We start from the raw sequence: 13,182 nt of genomic DNA on the forward strand, positions 1-13,182 counted from the left end.
GGTGCCCACTTGACAAATGACACAAGATATTCCAAATGGAGTAGGATAACAGATATGTAATTGAAAGAAATCAACCAGATTGACTTTGTTGAATCTTTCCTTTTGTTAAATATCTAATTTTGTGCAACAGTTCGCAAAGAGTGAAATGAGAATATTGATACCACTGTCATGTCTGTGCATGAAGTATAGAGCTGATGCCAACATCATACCTGTCAAGTTTTGGATTTGAAAATAAGGGAAATTTTCCGGCGCCCACCACGAGCAGTCCCACCACCCCAACCAAGCTCCAGTATCCCTTGCATTTTAAGACAGGTGTACAAGAAAGCTAAAATCACCACTTGATGCAAACATTTACAATTTATAACATTGCTTGTCTTTACATTTAATTTTCATTCCACACATTCTTTTCATTTCATATTGCTTTTCTTTTACAGTTTTTCTTTTCATTTCACATAACTTTTCTTTACTCTTTTAGTGAGTTATTGTACAAATTTGTTGCAGACTTTGTATTCTTTAAGACTGTTTTGGAAGGAGTGTATTTGTGGGCTGGGCCAGAGTGGTTAATTTTACATGAGAGTAGAGCGCAGACAGTTCTGTTGTCTAACGTCATCCTATTCTCTGGAACAATCTTTCGTACCATGCTAAACACCCTTTCTCAACTTGCATTGCTATGGGGAATGCATAGTAAAGCCTTCATAAGTCGTAGCGTCCATCATCCGTCTCATTTTTTTTTTTTTTTCCCCCTGCGTTGTCACTCATCATCTGACCTCACACACTAACCTCGCGACAACTGCCACCTACAGTACCTGTAGTAGGCTACTGCAGGTGGCAATTATCGCGAGGCTAGTGAAAGAGCTCAGATTGGGAATGTTTTTTTTTTTACTCCGCTCGGGCCCGGGGTATTATTATTTTTTAATAACGCAGGTTAAAATACGGGAGATTTACGGGAAAATACTAATACGGGAGGACGGCGGGAAAGAAGAGTAAAATACGGGACTTTCCCGGGATACTTGACAGGTATGGCCAACATATGATTAGCTTAGCTTAAGGGAGCAATGGGAAACAGCTAGCATGGCTCTGTCCAAAGTAAAAAATACACCCGTGGGCACCTCTATAGCTCACAAAGTAACACATTTTATTTGTTAATCCCACAAATGTTTTACATTTGTGTACAGACCGAACAAAAAAGATACAGCCTGTTAATTAGTAAGCTTTCGAGTTGCTGGAAGGTGTATTTTTCGAGACAGCCAAGCTAGCTGCTTCCAGTAGCCATTTAAGCTAGGCTAATCACCTCCTGGCTAAACCTCCATATTAAATGCACAGACAAACCCCAATTGTTTTAACTAGAAAAAAAGATGAAAGAATTACAAAACTAGCTGTTTTTACATTTCTTTTTATGTACAGATAAACAAACAATAGCTTTAGAGGTGCCCCTCCTTTATGCTAATTTAAGCTAATTACTTCCTGGCTCTAGTTCCACACTTATGATGAGAGGTATCAATCTTCTCATCTAACTCTCAGCAAAAACGCCAATAAGTATGTTCATCAATATGTTGAACGTAAAACAGGTGTTTAAGTGCAATTCACCAACTCTGCACTATTGTGCTCGAGGCATAGTGTTGGTTGGAAGAGGCAACACAAGCACTCATCATTTGAAGTCTCATACAATCCCTCTGCACTCATCCTCCCTTTCTGTTCAAATCCTCCACACACCCACTCACCCAGTACTGTGATGTACTGAAGAAGAGTGGGCCCAGCTGGACATTGAACAACTGAAGGACAAAGAGGCACCCTCATCTCTCTCCTCCCTGCATCTCATCATCCTCATCCTGCACATGAAATCAGACATCCTGCCCGCTTTGCTTTCTTTCAAAGGCCTGTGTCTGTTGCAGGCAAGGTGCTGGTGACAAGTTCTGCTCAAGTGACCTCTTTTATACACCAACATTTGCTTATTCCAATCACACTGCACCAGGAAATGTCTCAGTCCGGATTTTGTTCTTCACCTGTGACACGACAAAAAAACGGTGGTAGAAGCAAAGATATAAAAAAAAAGGATTAGCTTTCTCAATCTTATATGAACAGACATGAACTGTCATCTAAAAAAAAATCCCATCTGAGCAGTGAATCGTGATTAAACTATCATAGCCTGTAAAGTGAATATAGAAATAGGTTATCTTTGTTTGATTTAAATTTCCACAAAAAACTTCTCCTCAAACAACAAAATGAAGACATCAATCTGATACAGCGAGCTTGTCAGTTGCGATAACAGCAAAACAAATATTTGCTTTTATCATTATATTGTTTTACAGAGTTTAATCCAGGTTGCGTAACAGGATATAAAGTGGCTTGTCTAATGGGAGTAAAGCAGAATAAAGATGGAAATCTAGTGGCTGTTATTCACAGTGAACATTATGTGGAATTAAAGAAAGATTTACAGCTCAAATCAAAGTCATTTAGTAACTTAAAATTGTTGAAACAAGGATGACGAGCTGGAAGTTCTAACGGATTCATATTGAAGGAAAAAGATTTCCGACATGATATTGTAAAGACATTTTGATATATGCTGTCAGTCTGACAGTTTGTTTGACCGTGTGAGTTGTGTTAATTTACCCAAAGCATGCTAACTAAAGAACTCAAACAAAACTGTACGAACACCTTCTATTCATCTATAAACATTCTACAATGTGTGTAGCCTAAATAAAATAGTCAATTTGGTTGGTTGAATTTCCATTTTCATTTGTCTAGCAGTATATACAAATATATACTGGTCCATCTCCTCTCTTTGCCAGATTCTCTAGCGTGCATCCGCCTAGCTTTCTATTGTTATTCTGCTTGTCTGTTCTGCCTGATCGACTACCTGACTCACGGTTTGATGATTCTGTGTAAACTTGGACTTTTATCTTACCTGCCTGTCTGTGACTCGAGCTTTTGGGTTCAAGCGTGTCTATTTTCGGAGCCGTTAATAACAGAGTTAGTTTAAAATCTTGCCAACGGGTCATGCTAGTTTTGCACTCCCCATCTCCATTTTGAAGATAAGGGAAATGCAGACTCTGGCAAAACAACCCCAAACAGTGCAAGTCTCCTAAAGCTTTCCAAATAAACTTTGACTCACTCATAAACTCTGAGTCCGAACAAAAACAACGATGCTGGATTAGCTTTTGTAGCTAACTGCAATGGGATAACAGTACTTTTGGGGAAATCTTCCGGCTAACTAAAGTAGCTTCCTAGATGTTGCAGATTTAGCATAGAGAAGTATAAGATAAAAGGTATGTTTAAGTTATTGTCTTCTAAGGCAGTTCAAGAAAACTAAGTGCAATGTTATTCTCTGCAGTTAGCTAGTCAGTTTTTTTATGAAGCCCAATACTATAAATCATAAATTTCCCTCAAGGGGCTTCACAGTCTGTACAGTTACTGTGCACTGCTAATTGCTAAGCCAGGGGACTTGTTTATTTTCAGTCTGACAAACGTTATGTGCATTTATGTAAAACTTTGAAGACATCCTGGGTAAAACAAACTACAGCTTAAACTCTAGTTTAAAGTACTATTCAGTGACTTTCACTTTTATTTTTTGTGTCTTTGCTGTCTCAGCAGCTAATCATAAAGATCAATAATCAAATTGTGGTATAGCAGCAAAAGTACACTTGAGGAAGTGCTTTAGCATGTGATATTCATCCTTATTCATACAAAATGGGCAATCATGTGTTGTTGCTTAATAACACACACACACTCTTAATAAGGGCCATTAACAAGTAGAACATACTTTGCTCATTTCATTCTGCTTTAGCCAAAAGAAAAGATGAGAATGATATTACTGGGTAATGTGATTAACAGATAGTTTGCCACTCATTAGTTACAGTCATGTTTAATGTTTATTACTGAAAAATAATAACTGATGTAAAGATCAGATCCAGATCTCCAAAGCAGCTCTTACCTTAGCTGTGGCCCTGGCCTGGTACTCTGGACAGCCATTCACTGTGATGGTTTCATGCATGTACTGGTACACCTGAAAGTAATGAAGACAGACAGGTGTTATAACTATGTTTCACATGGTTTGAAACTGAAATCACCACCCTGCGTCTAGGCTCAAACAGTTCATTTCCATAGTCAAATAATGGTGTGCCTTCACAGCTGGCCGTCCAGACATTAGTCCAACAGAATGACTAATGGAAAACACATGGCACTCAGGCCCAGAGTTATTACATGCTAGTACTAATCACACTACTTAAAAATACTACTCAAAAATAAGTCAGCTTACATTTATTTTACACATGCAAACAATATGTACATTACATAAAATCAAATCCTCAAATGCATTTGTAGTTGAGGCCATGCAAATCAAGGTTTTGTACAATTTCACTAACACCTTTGTAATGCAAAAACCCTTTGAAATGTGAAGACATCAGCAGCAAAGTGACTAAGTGAGGAAGAGAATTTAGTGTCTAGACTCTCAGAGAAGTTAAGAGAATATTTCAATTACTGTATTAAAGTATGTTTTAGGGTGCAAAGTTACCAGCCTTGAAGATGATATAGCCTAAAAGGTAGTCTCCAGCTGAATAGTGCTCTTTATTTGTGCAGTTCCTTGGTATTAATATAAATGTAACTGATCATTAACGCAAATATCTATGTCTAATCTATGACACAAAGAACTAAAGCAGTTCTGAAGGCTGAAGGGGTCCAATCACAATTCTCAGCTCCGGAAATTGAGGCACAAGCTGACCCTTAATAAACAGCCCATACAGTTTTCAGAACAGGCAGTATTACATTTCTGCTGGGCCTGAATGGTGTCAAGACATGGATAACTGTATGTCAAGCTGGGTGAAAAACAATTCAAACTGAGGCAGACAGAATCAATGCAGACAGCAGCCTTTCCCGTTAACATGTCTTCTAAAGACACCTCACAACTAAAGAATAAAAAGAGAAGAAGATAGATACAGTGTTGAATGAGGCTATGTGGTTAATATACTGTCACACAAAACCCTTTTCTGTAAGAGCACTTACTCCAGCAAACCAGTCTGTACTGCAGCTTAAAGTCACATCCCTCCAATGCTGAAACCAAATGCATTAATAGGAGGATGGAGATACTGTACAAGTCATTGAGATGTATGGGCTGATTACAAAAAAAAGTCTCAGAAGAAATGTTTTTGCTGAGTTGGTGCAACTGATGCAAAGAAACAAATAACAGCAAAGACCGTTTTATTTAAGCGGGCAAGTTTTCCAAGTACAAACACATCTACTTGTTTTACATTTACATTTATGGCAGTTTCAGTTCACTGAGCAAATAAGCAATCAAATTATAGTAAGAGTACTGATGAAAAATCCTCAGTGCAAAATAAAATCTCCCTCTATGACATATTGTATGTTCTGGCTCGGAAATGAATTTTAATCATCTGTTTCCACTCACTACATGATATCTCTCATCAAAGCATGGCAGCTGGCCTGAAAGCGAACACGCCTGCTGGCTTTGACGTGCCACTGTGCAACATTACAAAGGCCTTGGTTCTCTGAATCTTTAAAGGATGTATACTTATAGGATACAAACGCTGAGATAGTTGTATGTAAAGATCTCAAAGAGGCGGGAACAAAATATCCCTGAGCTTCTGTTGTCTTGTTTGCTCATGAATTTCAAAGACCAAATGAGCGTGCAACTCTACGATTCAGACTGCAACACATTTTTGTAGATTTATAGCGCTGATGCATTGGGGGGGAAAGGAGGCGCCAGTCACACACAAACACACACACACACACACACACACACACACACACACACACACACACACAGCTCCCAAATGATATACTTTCCTGAGGTCTTCTTCCACCTTTGCACTTTTTGAGGCTGAGCACAGCTTTAAAAATGCCATGAAAGGTTTTTCTTGCTTTTATCTGCCTGCAGAGTGGCTTCTTATTTCCCTGAGCTATCTTTTTTTAAACACTACTGCAACTGTTTACTGTATTACACATATTTCTTCTACCTGCAACTGTCTCTCATTTTGGGCCTGCACACATTGGTCTCTGTTACGTATGTAACTACAATGGCCCTTTTCAAACAGCAGTGTTACAGATAGAGCTGCATTGCTCATGCGATATTTGGCATCAAGTGTGTGAGAGGGAGCAGTGGTACAGCGGTGACTTAAAAAAGACTCACAGGGTGCATCAGGGATGGATTTTAAAACTTATTTTGCAGTTGAAGACTTAATTAATGCCCGGCGTGCGGGCAAGGGAAGCTGCCGTCTCACTAGCAAATACATTAATAAACTGTTGCATTTTTTCTCATTTATTAGATGGAATACACAATAAAGTTCCTGAGCATATGTAAAAAATATATATAAAAAGACATTAGGGTGCGAGGAAGTTCTATTTGCTCACATACTGTATGTTAAGGTTTTTTGTAGATATTCATACAGTAAGCAAAAGTCAATATAAAATTCAGAGAGGATGATTTTTATACATTTTTCTACATGAGATATTATCCCTTTTTCAAGTTGGCTTAGCAGTCAGTCACCTACTGTATTACCCTTCTGCCTCTGGAAGACACAGAGCTACATTAGCATTCATTTGGTGTCACATTCACTCTCTTTTAACTCTTTATTGGGTCTCCACCAACTCCTTTGGGGAAATAATTTGGCTCTTTCACTGCTAAATGCTCAGCTATGTTCACCAGGTAGTTGTTGTTTGGTGCTGGGCAGGTAGCGCACAGTGAGTTTTTAAAACCTTTTTAAATTTTTACATTTTTTTGAACAGACGCCTGCTGTGTCTGGAAACAACACTGATGAGAGCTGTGAGACTGAACAACCCAAACAGTGAACAAACAATTAACTGATAGATAGATAGATAGGATAGATAGATAGATAGATAGATAGTAGATAGATAGATAGATAGATAGATAGATAGATAGATAGATAGATAGATAGATAGATCTTTCTGCATAAGAAATCATAATTAACTGAGAAATATATTGATAGTATTACAGTGATCTAAAGGACATAAAGCGACATGCACATTTAATATCTCTATACGCATTAACCTAAATGCAGTGTCCTGAATGACAGAGTCATAACATGGAACAAATACATGTAGCTGTGTGCTTTTGAATGTCAGTCTGCTCTTGTTGTGGCTTTGCTCTAAATAGGCCTGTTGTCCTGCGGGCATCTTTTCAATTCCCTTTCTGCCTTTTCTTTGGCCAGACGTCTTCACTGCTCCTCCCTGACACCATCAGTCCACCCTCTCCTACATGTTTCCTTCTTGCCTGGTTCAGGACAGTGAAACACACACACACACACACACACACACACACACACACACACACACACACACACACACACACACACACACACACACACACACACATTATTTCTGATAGGATACCAGCACTGGCACCTATAAGGATGCTAGAAAGCCAGAAACCAGAGAGAGAGATGCCTGCGGGGCAAACTAACATGACAACGCTGCTTGTAACCATACATTCCTAAGTTACGTAGAGAGGCAGGATGGGGATTTTAGCCTGCTTGATGTGGTTGAAAAAGGATGAAAACCAGCACAGGGTTTAACAATACACTTTCCCTCTCTGCGGTGCTATCCGTGACACAGAGGGGAAAATATCGAACTTGCACAGACTGACTTAATGAGCCTTTCATCCTTTAACTTAATTTGACATGGGAGGCTGAGGCATCGGGATGGATTCAACACAAATCCTTTCGCTTTCATAAAAAAAAGAAAAAAAAAGTCAATTATGTTGATTGAAATTCTCTGCTGAAGTGGAAAATCAACTACAATGTTAGATGCTGATGAAAGATGTTACGGTTCTACCCTGCTTTTTGCACTTCCTGTGTTCGTCGGGTGGGACTGTCTAACCCAATGTACTGCAAATTCCCACTCTTCATCATTTCCAGCTGGTTAGCTCTTCCAGTCATTTCGTCTTGTGTCCTTCTTTTCCTATTAACAAAGCTGATTGACCCTGACAACTTATTCAGGCTGACGCAGTGAGACTAAAGCACAGACCCCCATCAGTGATGAACATGGAGGGGAAAGACAACCAGCTCATCAAACTCTATCTCTTTGTCACTTAACCCAACACTGCTGAACAGACGCTTTTCCCTGCCATCCATTCTTCATATTGACAGCCAGCCTGTCATCCTTAACAAGGCTGATTCATGTTCGGTAAATTCTATTGACATAGACTTAGAGTATAGGATCAGGTTTGGAGGTGCACTTACAGTGGGGATTTTTACCATATACACACGATTAGTATATGTCCATCTTATCAGGCTCTGTGTCGGCCCACCAGACTGAGTAATGAGCTCTATTGCATATGTGTGTGGAGAAAGGAATCATATCACAGATTACCAAAGGCTCAGACTTGTAAGAAAGGTCATCTGTAATAATGAAATGTCACTGAGGTGTCTGTGTGTGTGTGTGTGTGTGTGTGTGTGTGTGTGTGTGTGTGTGTGTGTGTGTGTGTGTGTGTGTGTGTGTGTGTGTGTGTGTGTGTGTGTGTGAGATCCAAATGAACATGGGGAGGGTTGGACTTTCAGTTCAACCTGTGTGTTATGGCTCTTTTAACTTAAGCGTAGTTAACACTGATGGATGACACACAGGAAAGAGAAGCGAGTGCAGTCAAAATGAATAAGAATATGATTATATAGCAAGGAGTGAAAAAAACGTGAAGCTTTAAAGTGGAGGAAAACTGTTCCCATTAAAGGACTATACCAATTTGCTTTTTGTATCCCTTTACTACAAAGCATATAGTATTTTCTAAGGCAATTGCATTTTTTCTCTTTCAGATAGCTACTGGATTCATATTAGTGTCATTATGTTACAAAAGAGACCTCAAAACTGCTTGAGATTGGTATTCCATCACAATGAGCCTATTTTCTCAAAGTTATTTTACCATTTTGTGGTTGAAAGTGCTGATTATTTTTGTTACATTCATGTGGTGTCGAAATAATCAGAAAAATTTGTTCCTGGCTGGGAAAATTCACATTAACACCCCCTCAAGTCAGAAAAACAACTCAAAAAGTCTGTGAAAATACGTCATATTACGCAGAAACATGACGGACAAAATGAAATGTTGGGTTGATGGTAAGAAACTTTTTTTATTAATTCACATATGCATATTCATTTTTGCTCAAATTGTAATTTGTAATATGGTATTGCTGTCCACATTGAGTAACCTAGATTATTTAGAAAATGTATTTATAAGCATTAACACCAATAACAAGTCAGGTAAAGCAATATTTCAGTGATTTTAGGGAATGTACTGGTGCAGTCTGTGACGAAATCACTAATGCAAAGCTTCAAACTGTGTCAGCATACTTAGTTAGAAAAATGAATATTACTGAAGAATACCGGAAACAGCTATCAACATGCTGAGCAATAAAATACAACACACATCTTCTTTGTAGTGTTCATGTTGTTTTCACATTACAACGTTAAGCTCATGAACCGAAGTCGGAAAAACAACTTCCCAACTCGCAAAATAGGACCATTAGGGACATATGGTTGCACTGTTTCTTCCAGGGTGGTGCCCTCCCTGGTGGGAAGCGCCAAGGAGATTTAAAATTAAAAAAAATCCAACCTAAAAGACAAACGCAAACAATTGAAGTATTAAACATCATAATGTGGATCTGACAGCTTTCTCAGCACAAATAAATGTTGCCGTTTGACAATAGATTTCCCACAACTTGAAGTGGGCCATGTGTGAGAAAACCAGATCATCTGGTATAAGTATACCCTGTGGATGCGAATGTCTTCTTTAATTGTTTCCGGTACAAACAGCCCATCAGAGGACACAGCTGTTGAGAACTCTGATATTCCACCACAACAACTACTTAAATGCTCTGTGCAATAACAATAATAATATACAGTATGCAATGGCCAGCAATTACAGCCTGCCCTCCAGCTGGCTCAGCACCACAGAGAGAAGCCGTCAGCCTCTCTGCAGCCCAGTCATCCCAGAGCATCTCTGATGGTTTCCCTGGTGACTGTGTTTAGGCAGCTCTATGTGGGTGAAATGGTCTGCATCTTCGCCTCTTGGAAAAGGGCATTTTCTACTGCTGCTGAGGCCCTGTTCAGAGGTTTTTGAGAATCATTATCATTGAAATCCAGCGACTGGCACTGTGATCACTCAGCCGGTTGCCAGACGTGCACTTGGTGTCGGGGTGTGCCAGGCCTCCACCGAGAGGGCCAGAGCAGAGCTGGGCCCCGTGAGAGGAGAAGACTAGTGCTTTCTTCCTTTCTGTCACTTTGCGTGATGTCGGGGTTTTTACACAATGCTTTGTCAGAAGCCATTTCTCCTAAATTGGCGTCATTGCCAGTGTTGGCGACCTTTTTATTAATATAACGAGGCCCTGGCTGTAAACAAAGCTTATAATGAGTTTCTATAAGAAATATGCTGAAAAGACAATAGAATTAATATCTAAGTGACAAACAGAAGGTTACAGAATATGTTATGGCTTAGAAAGTGACTTTGGTAAACCAGAGATGTCAGCAGCTCATTGAGTCATTGATACAGATATACTCCAACATATATTGTGGTTATTTGGTGCTCTAAATCAGTAAAATCGTATTTAATTTCCCTTTTATTTGCAACACTCTGATTAGGTCTGCTAACTGTCTGCTTTCATTCCAGGAAAAATTACATGTGGACTTTGTTTACAATTAACTTGCAACACAGATGCCGTCTTGGCATCTGTCTCTCTGCTCTCAGCCCTGTTTGCTTAATGTCATTGGGCGATGCTACAGTAAATCATAACAGACAGGACACTAAATATACAAGATCTGCCTATCAGCCTGTGTAGTGGTGTCATGTAGAGTGAATGCTCTTGTTTGTTTGTACCCCGTCCTCCTGATGAATGGTGTTAAGATGATGGATCAGTGGGTGGCTGTTTGCCTGCTTGTAAATAAAAGCATTCAAACTAAGAGGAGAAACTCTCCTCTTTATGATTCATACTTTATTCCGTCCCTGTAAAATGTAATTAAAACCAATCTCCTACAGTGATTTCCTTAATTAGAATTCAGTGTAACGAGCTAATCAAACCTTCAAGTTAATGAAATGCTCATAATGTTTTCTGGCCTCGTGATCATTGAAATGTACTGTGTGAATTTTTTAGGCAGTCAAAAATTCAATGTAGCTGTTCAGCTCCAGCGTATTAATGGCGGTAGTTTTCATTATGCTGCAGTCATTTTTGATTGATGTAACACAACAGTAAGTTAAAGGTACACGCACACAGATTTTGTTGTTTTTAGCCATATTTCTTCTCAAAATGACTGTTCTGCTGAGTTTCAAAGCATCAGTAGTGACCTACAGTAGGAGCACGTTTTGGCACCACTGTATACTTGAACACAATCAGGGAGTTATCTTTCCCCTACAGTACAGCCAAGTCATTGAACCACTGGGCTACATTAATATCTTTTAGCATAGCAATAGCAGCCGGTTGCACCAGCTAATCACAAATTTAAGTGTAAAGTCAATGCTAAAGTCTACAATACTAAATGCAACTTTGTTACTACTTTACACTAAATTTTGCAACAAGGCGAAAATTCACTTGACTTTCAAGGACTACAAAACAAAGCATTTTTTTTACAATATGCTGCCAATATAAATTAACAGGGAACATTTTCCACAGGCTCTTGAAACATTAGTGTCTCCCATCTTCATCTTTCATTCCAACATGATGAACAACCATACTATGTTCAGGCTAAGCTATGCCAACAACAACAACCTGCTGTTGTCTAGTATTTCCCTCAACATTATGTTAAATAATTTCTTCACAAAAAGGCATAGTTCCACTTTTCTGGTTTGTTTGGATACAAACCGAAAAAAAATGGTCTTGACAATACAGCAGCCACGACTAAACAGGTAAAATAGCAACAACAACTGAATGAGTTCAATGAATGATAGGAAGAGAACTACAACAACAACAACAACAAGTGCTAGCCCGAGAAAGGTCATCGTAGAAAATTCAAATAAACAAATAGTCTCACAGAGCAAAAAAGAATGAAAACACATGAGTCATGCTGATGTTCGCGGACCGCCAGTTCCCTTCATTGACAGTGACTCACCTCTCTGATGGCTGTGCAGAACTCACTCTGAAGGACCTTCTTCAGAGACTGGAGCTTGTGACCAGGCACGTCACCTGACTCCTGCAGCTTCTCCAGCAGCTCGATAGCCCTGGCAACATCTGGCAGAAAGAGGGACAGAGAAAGGGTGTGAATGTATGTGTGTGGGCACTCATGCCAAGGGCACAGAGGGCACAGAGTAATGCCTTATTCAATTGCATTACTGTAACAGCACAGCCACGAGAAAGGCGCTGGAGTGAATCAATGGGTGGGATAATGGAAATAGACTCAGTCAAGGCCAGCTGAGGCGAGAAATATTGCAATCCCATCCATGGATCGTTTGCATTGGCTTAGCTACTGTATATGCATGAGAATGGAGAGAGGGAATAAGTCAGGCACTCATTTCTTCAGAGGTAACACTTGCTGGTAAGAGTAGGCACCCGACGGGCATTACAAAACATTTACACTAAACCTAAGCCTTAATTTAGAGCTTGTGACTCTGGGGTCTACTGAGCTCTCCTCCCCTAATTAGCTTGAGCTCAATGATTCTGCCAGTTTGGTTGATTCATTTCTTGCCCTCTGAAACTGGCAGACCAAACAGAGATACTTAATGGAAGGAGTAGGAAGTGATTTGGTACTCAATCACTGGACTGTTGGGTCAATAACATGTTTTATTCAGCTTGTGTGTCCAGAGACCTCCGACCACACAAAGAGAGATGATTGGTGCAGTTTTACAGTGGAGCTTACTTGCATTCTAGTTTCACACCAAAATATATATTGGTGTTGCATATACCCCATGAAACAGCAAGCCACACCATAATCTCTTGAAAAGTAGAACCGTGTCTCAACCGGCAGTGGCAGATGGCTGCCCACCAAGAGTCAGGGTCTTTCTGCCTGTAAAAAGGAAGTTTTTCCTCGCCACTGTCGCACCAAATACCTGCTAGTGGGAAATAGTTGGGTCTTTGTAAATTATAGAGTGTGGTCTAGACCTACTCTATCTGTAAAGTGTCCTGAGATAACTCCTGTTGGGATTTCACATCAATGAATGATCTAGTCTATAAAATAGAAAATCATGACAAAGCCAATCACAAGTTCTCAGACACATTGGGGAGTCAGGTGATACATCTC

At 39.6% G+C, this 13,182-nt stretch overlaps 1 protein-coding gene across 2 annotated transcripts in view; it reads right to left on the reverse strand.

Annotated features, from left to right (window-relative positions):
• Positions 1 to 13,182, reverse strand: part of lin7a (lin-7 homolog A (C. elegans)) — a 34,685-nt gene that overhangs the window by 7,731 nt on the left and 13,772 nt on the right. For both annotated transcript variants that reach the window (XM_039792117.1, XM_039792118.1), the window contains exons 2-3: positions 12,058 to 12,176; positions 3,932 to 4,003 (exon numbers count right to left, since the gene is read on the reverse strand). In XM_039792117.1, the coding sequence (XP_039648051.1) occupies positions 3,932 to 4,003; positions 12,058 to 12,176 (191 nt within the window). The remainder of the gene's footprint in view (positions 1 to 3,931; positions 4,004 to 12,057; positions 12,177 to 13,182) is intronic.

Source organism: Perca fluviatilis, chromosome 23 (assembly GCF_010015445.1).
Source record: "Perca fluviatilis chromosome 23, GENO_Pfluv_1.0, whole genome shotgun sequence".
Lineage (NCBI taxonomy): Eukaryota > Metazoa > Chordata > Actinopteri > Perciformes > Percidae > Perca > Perca fluviatilis.